Source organism: Paramisgurnus dabryanus, chromosome 2 (assembly GCF_030506205.2).
Source record: "Paramisgurnus dabryanus chromosome 2, PD_genome_1.1, whole genome shotgun sequence".
Lineage (NCBI taxonomy): Eukaryota > Metazoa > Chordata > Actinopteri > Cypriniformes > Cobitidae > Paramisgurnus > Paramisgurnus dabryanus.
The window spans coordinates 8,437,082-8,448,148 of NC_133338.1; the positions used below are offsets into that span (position 1 = coordinate 8,437,082).

The 11,067-nt window shown below is 37.3% G+C and overlaps 1 protein-coding gene across 1 annotated transcript; it reads left to right on the plus strand.

Moving 5' to 3' along the window:
* The first annotated feature begins 3 nt into the window (after positions 1 to 3).
* On the plus strand, positions 4 to 10,490 carry asb7 (ankyrin repeat and SOCS box containing 7). Its single transcript, XM_065294295.2, has 5 exons — positions 4 to 92; positions 907 to 976; positions 1,205 to 1,458; positions 4,111 to 4,716; positions 8,683 to 10,490. Exons 2-5 carry the CDS (start codon positions 930 to 932, stop codon positions 8,820 to 8,822), a joined length of 1,047 nt encoding a protein of 348 aa, XP_065150367.1. The 5' UTR covers positions 4 to 92; positions 907 to 929; the 3' UTR covers positions 8,823 to 10,490.
* The last annotated feature ends 577 nt before the right edge of the window (positions 10,491 to 11,067 follow it).

Below are 11,067 nucleotides of genomic sequence, written 5' to 3' on the forward strand. Positions count from 1 at the left end.
GATGACGTGTTTGACAGCTTAAATCCGATTGGTCGCTGCTGTTTGAAGCCTTGGAGATGATGTTCATGGCTACCTGATTGTATTTTTAATATGTATGTATATTATATGTTTTTATTTTATTCTTTCCTGAGTCATTGTTGTCTTTATAAACATATATATTAACGCGTGTCCTCCAACGTCAGGTTAGGAGAGTTTGAGTAACTTTAAATGCAATGTTGTGAATATAGTCAATAACCGCTGGCTAACTATGCTAACTATGCTAATGCAGTAACAGTTCATGCCAGTGAACGAGCTAATCAGTCTTCCTTCACATTAATCACAAATATCATACATATGATAATGTAAATATCAGTACAATTGAAATAAAGCGTGTTTGTTTTTAAAAGCAGCGGCTTTAATATGTGATTTAAGGATCGGTTTAGCAGCCCTAGCTGGTTTAGCACACCTGCTAACAGATTCATTGTTCTCTGTCCAGAAGACACAATCATGTTTATTTACCTGTTGTTTACGAAACTGGAGGTGATAAACCAGTTAAACTGCCATTAATGATATATACCAGATCTGTAAACGAATATACTCATTGTTATAGACACTCATGGTGTGCAAACGCTCGCATTAGTTGTTTTTCAGAAGCTAAAATACAATAACATCGTAATCCCCAAATTTTGTATCGTAAAGTCCAAATAAGATCTGAATGCTGCTGTTACTTGAAGCTGTGGTGTTGCATGGCTTAATGATTTTAATATATATACATGACAAAAATTTTATTATATATAGTACATATACAGTACAGGTTATTTAGATGGAGAGTATTGTATATGCAAGTTATTGATATAGTATATGCGTTTCCATAACTAAATTATATGTGAGCCTGATTATGTTTTTCTTTTATCTTTGCATCTGTAGAATGGAGTTGGATGTGAATATGGATGCAGAACACAAGGACTGTTTCAGATCTACGAGACATTAATGAAAGGTAACTCTTGTCACAGCAAATCTTCTGCATTAGTTGCATTGTCCAAGTTTTTCATGCTAAAATAAAACAAGCAATGTTTTGAAACATATGATGCCTTTTTTATTGAAGAGTCCTTATTTTTTCATTATTATTGATTAAACAATCCCGTTCTGTCTCTATAATGAAAAATTCTTAAATTATAGGTAATGTGTTACCTTCCTAATGTCAGAAGTGTGTGTTTGGCTATAGGGACATAGGCACATGTGACCCTCGTACTGCGAGATGTGACAGGATGCTGAACCATCACTGCAGAAGGAATCCGGAGTTACAGGAGGAGCTGCAGATCCAGGCAGCGGTGGCGGCTGGCGATGTCTACACCGTCCGTAAGATGCTGGAGCAGGGATACTCGCCCAAAATCAGAGATGCCAACGGCTGGACGCTGCTGCACTTCTCGGCAGCAAAGGGAAAGGAGCGCTGTGTGCGCGTTTTCCTCGAACATGGAGGTAAAATGGGTTTGCTTGTTATGGGACAATAGTGGCGTTTCTTTCAAATTGCAAAAACTTGTTTACAGGTCACCTGATATGGGTAAATGTCAAATCACTAAAGATGCGAAATCGCATACTGTATAGGCCTGTCACGACAGCTACTTCTCATAAATCGGTTAATAGCCCAAGAAATAATGGCGATAGTTGATAGTTTTGTCTTTTTGAGACCATTTTATGTCACTGATTATATATGACAATAAAATAGCATAATAATGCAAGTACATTCCTTTCTAAGAAAACAACTTTGATTTTTTTTAAAGAATATTAAGGTTTAAAAAAAAGAAATATTGATATGAAATTGTTATGTAAGATAAAAGAATATTCAAAATATTTAAAACATAAATAAATATGATAAAATATGCATTTCAATTTAAACAGCTAATAGTGATTGTTCAGTATAAATCCCAGCTTTACTGGGTTTATTTTTTTTGGACAAGTGTTACTCTGATCGTATCTGTTAGTATGTGCCATTACTAATAGGAGCACCTCAGATCTATACACAAGATGTTATGGTATTGTATTGTCAATGTATTGTATTGTCAACAATACATTGTATGTGTCAAAATTATCTTTTTTTAATGTCAAAAATCATTAGGATATTAAGTAAAGATCATGTTTCATGAAGATATTTTGTACATATCCTACTGTAAATAATCAAAAATGTATTTATCTTTAGCAATATGTGTTGCTAAGGGCTACATTTGGACAAGGCAATTTTCTCAATTTTTGGATTTATTTTGCACCCTCAGATTCCAGATTTTTCAATAGTTGTACCAAGATAAGGTCAAATATTGTCCTATCGTAACGAAACATACAATGAAAAGCTTATTTGTGGTCCAGGGTCACTAATGATATTTGATAGCCAAAGCAAATGGGAAGATTAACAGTAAACCATGTACATGACTATTTCTTGATCACTTAAGAAATATCACATGACCAAGACTCTTAGTTTAGCTTTGATTCAACAGTGCAAATACTTACCTTGAATACCGTATTGGTATTATAAAGCTGTAAACAATTTATAGTCATTTTAACTATATATAACTTGTTCAGGTTAAAACAAAATGTTTTCCCGGACCCATGTGCTATAAAGCAAAACATGACAATGCTGGATAAGACAACAGATTTACTCCTTAAATTATCATAAATAGACAAAAAATACATATCTAAAGTAGACTAAATTAAAACTAAACATTACACAGATTCAACACAACTACATAAAGGGCAAAAGTGCAAATAACATTTAGAAACTGTAACAGTAAGGACACTGAATACAAGCAACAGTCATTGAGTAGGTGCAAGATTTGTGTGCGTAGTTATTAATATTCCAGTAGCTTAGTTTGCATAGCACTGTGTTAACAGCCCAAAGGATGTGGGTTTATATACTTTATTATGGTTAAATTACAAATTTACAAGAATACATTTTTGTTATATACTGTTAACATAAAATATAACATTTTCAAATGTACAGAATAGATTTTAATGTGGAAACCTTTTTATTATTCACCTATTCATGCATTTTGTGGCATGCCTAATTAAAATTTTCCAAAAAAAAAATTGTAAATTCAAACATTATTTGGAGGACCACTTGTTTTACCACCCCTAAGGTGCCCCAAATCCCCCGTAGGAAACCCCTTGTTGGAAGCAACTGTCACCCTGAGCCCAGATACTTCTGTACATCCTATAAGTTCCTTTGAATACTGTTGAGTTTGACACATATGCCAGTATGTTAAGGTGTAAAACGTATGCAAGACATCAGAGGGCGCTATAAAACTAGGTTATTTCGGAAAATATACTGTATGTGTTTTACTGTGATTTTTCAGATATTGTACAGATTATACTGAATCTATATGACTGATTTTCATATAAATTGATTATAAATCAATATTTAATACATTTGAATAAAAACAGCCATTGGATCCATCAGTACCATTAAACAGTAGCTTAAAATATCGGTGGAGATCACTTTTATAATTGACCAATAAACCCCACCTTCTATTCTTTATTCCTCTGCGCACAAAAACACAAAAAGTCAAAAATAAAATAAACTCACATTTTATATGATGTTTCTGTAGCTCATCTGGTGGAGCATTGCTTGAGCAGCACAAAAGGTCATGGGTTTGATTCCAGTTAACACACAAACCGATTAAATGTATATTGTATAATGCACTGCAAGAAAAGCATATGCCAAATGCGAACATGTAATGTAATATAGCTTTACACACACACACACACACACACGCACACACACACACACACATTTTGTCTGTGTTTTGCACCTCATGATGTAAATGAATGTTTGGCAACCAAAGCTATTTGAAAATATCAAAAAAGCATTTTTGCCGTTTGGCTGAATAAGTGAATAATCAAACAATATATTTTCGATGATGCAATCAAATAGCAACCAATATAGAGTCAGGGTTGTGCACGCTTTATAAATTGGTGTTGGTGTGGAAGATGCTTTTTGCATTTTTCAGCCAAATAGTTTTGGTTGAAAAACATTCTCTGCATCTCTAATATGAAAGCAGTAGTACAATTTCAGAAAGCTACTATATGATTTCTTTTTAATGCTTAATATTATTTGATTTTTATCTATCTCTATGACAACAGCTGATCCCACAGTAAAGGATTTCATCGGAGGCTTCACTGCCCTGCATTACGCAGCCATGCACGGGCGTGCCCGCATCGCCCGCCTAATGCTGGAATCGGAGTATCGCAGCGACATCATCAATGCCAAGAGCAATGACGGCTGGACTCCTCTACACGTGGCGGCTCATTACGGCCGCGATTCCTTTGTGCGTCTCCTCCTAGAGTTCAAAGCTGAGGTGGACCCGCTCAGCGATAAAGGCACGACGCCACTTCAGCTAGCGATCATCCGCGAGCGATCCAGCTGCGTGCGAATTCTGCTCGATCACAACGCCAACATAGACATTCAGAACGGCTTCTTGTTGCGTTACGCCGTCATTAAAGGCAACCATTCGTACTGTCGTATGTTCCTGCAGCGTGGAGCAGACACTAACCTGGGCCGACTGGAGGACGGACAGACACCCTTGCACCTGTCGGCCCTCAGAGACGATGTGCTGTGCGCTCAGATGCTGTACACGTACGGAGCCGATACGAACACGCGCAACTACGAGGGCCAGACCCCTGTGGCCGTTTCAGTCAGCATGTCTGGCCTCAGTCGGCCCTGTCTGGACTTCCTGCAAGAGGTCACAAGTAAGTCGACTCTTTGTTTCATGTTGACGCTTGTATTTGGTGCTTCTTTTAAAACTCTTTAAATCTTTAAGATTTTATAAATGTTAGAAATGTATTGCTGAAACACATTAAAATGTTTAGAAATTGTTCTCTGAATTTAGTTTACACAGTGTTTAAACTTTATTTGCAGACGATAAAAAGCATTACTGCTGCTTCTGTCACTGGCATTTCCCGGGATTTTATGATTCAACAACAGTATTTTTAATATTAATCATTATAAATAATTTACTTTAAGCTCGAGGAAAGATCTCTTTTAAAGTCAGACGTAAAGCACTTGAACTTTATTTCAGAATGACAAGAATATCATTAAAGGAGGGCCACTGTAGTGAAAATCTGTCAATCTGTAAGTTAAGCAAAGACTCAACTGAGACGCAGTCTAACCCTAGGCCACTACCTCCTTAACAACACAATTATGATCTCTGTGCCCCTCAGCGAACAATCGGGAGTCTGAAAAAAGCGAGCCGTGTTACCTGAAGCACTAATGATGAAGTACGCAACAATGGCCACATTCCTGCGCTTCGAGTCAACTTTGATATCACCATATCAAAGCCACCTGTCTCAGACTCATTCACGGTCCACCATGGGCACGATCCGATTTCACCTTAAATATTTATTAAAGGGGCACTTCAGCGGTTGTGTTTATGTCTGACCCGGTAATGTAAAGCATGACTTCATGTCTGTACTGAAATGACTGGTGTTCTCAGCGCTGAGTACATTTATTCCCTGGCTTTCTTTGTTGTCACCTGTAGTTGAGAGTTTCAGTAAGGCATTGACTATGACAGTAGACAGCGGCTGCAGATGGCCTTCTTTAACGCTTTGTAGTGGTTTTTCCAGCTGGCTTCATTTGTGTATGCACAGCCTGTGCCATATTGTGTTGGGACTGGAAAAGCTGGCCCATTAAAACTGATAAACTGTGTGCTCTCGAATCTTGGAACTCATTTCTAAACTTCTCTGACACAGTGTCTTTAAGACAGCAGAAACACAAAATGTTTTTTTTCTTGTAATGTGGGTGTACTTGTTATCTTGAGAACTTGTTTTTACTTAAAGGGATACTCCAGTCACAGGGTTTCCCGCAGAAAATGTGTTAGTTAAGGTAGTTGGGACCGAGGGCATGGCAATCAAAGGGGGCGTATGCGTCATGATGAAAATTAAAATATTTTTATTTAAAACACTTAATTTTGAAGAAACTATGACAGAAAATGAACACATACTAGATTATTAATGAATTAAATGTTTTTACCTCTAACTGGAATAGCTGCGTGATGAAGTGAAACTAAAGGGTTAATAAACACAAACTAAAGCAGATGTTGTAGAACGTCTTGCGAACAATGATAGATGGCGCAAAAATTGTAAAAACTGATTATTTCCCACTATTAATTACATTATCTTAAAGGAGTGAAACTACTGTAGCATGTAAATAATGCACATAAATAAAGTGAGCAAAAGCGCTTAACAATTATATCGAATCAACAGGCACATGAAACCTAGCTAGCAGGTTGCTCAGACAACAAAATCACCAGCTAACTTACTTTAAATGTGCCGGAACTTTAGGCTAATACAATAACAGGCATAAATAAACCTAAAACATAAGTTCACTTACCCCGGATTTCCACCGACTGCGGAACGGCTGCGGATCCGTTGCGGAACGGCGGCGGAGTCAATCGGTTTCCATTCAAGTCAATGTGTGTATTTCCACTGACTGCGCTCCGAATCCGTCACAGCTCCGGCCATCCGCAGCCCTCCGGCACAAATACGCAGAGCTTCTATTTTTGACGGATGCCGGACAGCTCCGCAGGGCGGAGCCATGACTTTATCGCGTGATCATACCTGAATTCACGAGAACTCGTGTTTTTTTATTAAATCTTTGCAATACAAACATTACAAACACACACAAATAAAGTCATTAATACAGAAACAACAAATAATAGACAGGAACAGAGCCAGGGGAGTTTCAAATAAATACATTAAAGATAAAGCATATATAAATGTTTTAGCAGCCTTCTTATTTTTTGAATTTTGGATGGATTTGATGTACTGCTCTGTCTATGCGAGATCTCGTGTTGTGATCTGGGCTGGTTTGTAAAAACGTCATAATTCAACGGCATAATGGGCAGAGACAGAAGGTATCGCGCGATCATCACGTGAATTTGCGAGACCTCGTCACTTCAGCACGCAGCCGCTCTGCAACAAAAACGGAACTGGTGGGTATTGGCGGACGGCAGAGTGCGGAGACGTAACGCAGCGGAGCTGATCTGCAGCTGCTCCGCAGTCGGTGGAAATCCGGGGTTACAGTTCTCACGGCCATGTGTTTTATCAACTGGCTGTCCTCCAGACGGACCACGTCTTTATCTCATTTCGGCAGTGTGGCGCGTATGCACACTCGCGAGATGTTTTATCAACTGACTAGTCCTCTAGACAGGGATGGTCCGATCAGGTCTTTCTCATTTCGGCCGTGTGGCACGCGTCCCCGCTCGCGGTGTGAAGCACGTACGCGCTATTCTCAGAGATGTGCAGCGACGACATTCTTTTTTTTGGACGACCTAGTTAAGGCGGCAGGGTTTCCAAGCTTAGGCGGGCCGCCCAAACTGAAATGTGCTGCGGGAAACCCTGAGTCAAATACCAAAACTGTACAAACACCTGTGTGGTGTCTGTCGATGTGCTGCCCCAAACCAATCCGTGGGGTACTATGCAATGGAAAAGTGCCATAAGGCTGCATCTGAAATTGCATACTGTGACAGTAGGTAATGAATTAGATAAATTGAATGTTAAAACAGTAGGTTCAAAAATAGTATGAATATGGATAGTATGAATTAATTCGGACATACTACATCCGCCATGTTGATACATCAATTGACATACGTCGTCATAACAACAAGTTAGTCGTTAACTGTAAGGCTGGGCAAAAAAAAATATTTTTCGATTAATCTGGGGTTTTTTTCCGTGGTTGATTCAAAATCGATTCTCACAGGCCATGAATCTAGTTTTTTTTTTTCAATTTCATTGAACGTAAGTTTAACGTTAATCTAATTACTAGTCTTCTCCACTAGATGTCACCCTTTTTTTCCTTTTTGCCTTGCGCGATGTTACCAAGGAGAGAGAGGCGACCCTGTCATTCATTCATTCATTCAGTCTATATTGTAATATATTATAATATAATATTCTATATAATTTATATTCATTGAGTTCAATCAATAATCAAGTATAAAAATCGAGCTGAGAATCGGAAACGAGAATCGAAATCGAATCGTTTTGATAGCGTGTGAATCGAAATCGAGTTGATCTGGAACATCTGAATCGATACCCAGCCCAAGTTAATTGGAAAGACGTTAATTTAGCGAAATATAACCACAACGTAAAGCTGTTCAATATATCTTTTTGCATTTGAATAGAGCAGCGTTAAATTTTTGAAGAAAAAAAAACAGGCATCCCCTTCTTATTCTTCATTGGATTACTCCTCTCCCGTGCGCTCACGGGATAGTAAAGGGTCTGTCGAATGAACACTTCAGGATCTTGCCAGAGGTAGTAGGTCATCCAAGTAGGCCTGTCGCGATAATGACTTTATCTACTTAACGCACAATATGTGAACATGACCTCTGTAGTTTTTGGAGCGTTTTTGGCCATGGGTACATTGCAAATCCAAGATGGTGTCGTTACTGGAAGCTAGTTTTTATAGTTAATACATTTTAAAATATCATATTTCTTACAATATTAAATTGTACCACTTAAATTCATCTCTGCATGCTCAGTGTAGATGCAGACTTCAGGAACTTCAAAGATTAATCTCCATATTTTGGATAGCAACTTAGTATTGATAAATGATTCAAATACTTTTGTGGATCTATTGCTGTCACTATGCACTAAAATAACCATACAGTTTTAATGGACTTGAAAAGCAGCTGTAATCTAACCTAAAACGTTTTGTTTCAGGGCAACCCAGGACTTTGCAGGATCTGTGCAGGATAAAGATCCGTCAGTGTATCGGCCTTCAGAGCTTAAAATTTCTGGAAGATCTCCCCATTGCCAAGGTCATGAAGGACTACCTGAAACACAAGTTCGACAATGTTTGACAGAGGCCCACATTCACTGAGCGATCCTTTAGGTTCCCTAAGACTCTATGCAAACTCATTTCTATTTCTACTTGAAACCTCTGAGAGCAAGTGCACAGTTTTGTACAATTGTGTCGGTACAGAGTGAAAACGCATATTTACGGAGTAATGACTGTGAAACTGGAGCACTGTACGGCCAAGTTGATGTGTTACTATATGTTTGGTTTGTGCACCATGGGGGCATGCCGAGTGAAATTTCGTAACCATGTGAGAGATACATTTAGGGGAAATTATGAAGTTTGATAAGTACCAAATATCTTTTTTTTATTAAGAAGGCCTTTGTAAGGATACAATTTTTTCTGTTGTCTTAAATCTCAGACAAGGAAAAGTTGAATCCCTTCATGTCGCCCCATTTTATAATAATAAAAATATGCATGCAGTGACCGTATAATTTCTGCTTTGGAGAAATAATTTCAATCCACAAATCTTTTGTCAATCAGGTTATAAACATTATAATAGCTGTTAAGAAGCAGTTTGTATTTTTATTTTTTAATCATAACAAAAGCAAGTTGTCCTCATGGTTAAAAATGGTTTAATTGAATTTAAATCAGTTTTATTTTTACAATTCAACCATGAATCCGAGCCAGATTTCTTTTCTTCAGTGTCAAAGGTGCTTGGCTTAAGTTTTTCATTTAAAGGTATAGGAAAAGGTATAGTCTTGACACGTTTATATAGGTAAACATGTATACACTCATACATCATTAACAAAGATTATGTAAATAAATGCGTATGTACAGCAGATATTTTTAGACTATTTAAGCCACAAGCTTGTGTTATCAAAATGTTTAGAAATTTTGTTAAGTGATTCTGTGTTTTTCATGTGACATGTTAAGGGCTTTGATGTGAGAACGTTTCAACCTGTAATTAAAAGATTGACAGAATCATTTACGTTATTTTTGATGCTTAATTTAAAAGGTTTATGCTTATAAAAACAATTTTCAGTATCTGCAGCCAGCAAAGGTAACTTTTTCAACATAATTTAACATAACTAAATGCACTTCATTTAAACAATTAAAAACGTGTCACGCCCTCTTGTAACGTCCGCATAGCATTAAGTTGGCACTTGGTACATCGATCATTTTATTCCATTAAAACATCAATCAAGGTGACAAAGAGTTTTGGTAAGGAAACTAATGTTGACCACTTTTAAAAATGTTAGCCTGAGTACTCTAAACATACTTTTTTCACTATTAATCTAGTATTTTTTTCAAGCCAGGTCTAACACTAGCTGCCTTTATTTTCATTCAGTGACGCAGTAAGTCTCCGGCATTTCGCCACATCATAAACACGCTTCAAGTGCATTAAATCCACCTGCCACAACATTAAGTTATTTGTGTCTCTGTGTGCAGTTTTTTCTTTTCTACTACAGTTGCATTGTTGTTGGTATGACTTTGCTGTATGTGTTTGTGTGACTGAAACAATCTCTGAATGAGTGCTTGTTACCGTAACGTATTGAACTTCAGAACAGGCTTCGGGTGATGTGTTTCATACCCCAGGGATTGCTTGAGCTTTCTGAATTGTCTTTAATAATCGGAGGTCTTCCAAAACGTCAACTACTGAATGTATATAATCTGCTGTTAGCCGATTTTCAAGTGTACAGTTGTGTGAATAAATGGATCTCATAATGTCCTCATTTGTTATTTTTTGAAGCAGTAATTGTGCCGTGCTCATGGATTTGCATTTTTTTTTTCAAAAGTTTGATGATTTCGTAATAAAATGTCGGATAAACGCATCAATTGATGGATTGCTTGTTTTGTGACTGTGTATTGCATTTGTGGTTTCACCATCACTGCCATCACCATCTGTAACTCCAAAACAAACACCACACAAAACTTAATTGAAATGATCCCTTGCTTAAAATAGGCGTAAATGTATTTGTATAAGTACAGTATGGTTTGCGAGTAATTTAATGATTGTTATCTTAAGGCAGTGGTTCTCAAATTGTGGGTGCTGAGACGGTGCCAGGGGGCCCCAATTTAATTACATTTTATAAATTACATTAACTTATCATAAATTCTGTGTAACTTAAAATCAGAACAATAAGGCAACTAACCATTTAATGTTTTGTTTAATTCCAGTTTTAAGTATTATATTGTTTTACTTCATAATTTTTTTGTGGGGCTACACGCTGATAATATTTGAGAAACACTCGCTGTAAAAAAATTCCGTAGAAATTGCAGCTGGGTTGCCGGTAAATTACCGTGGA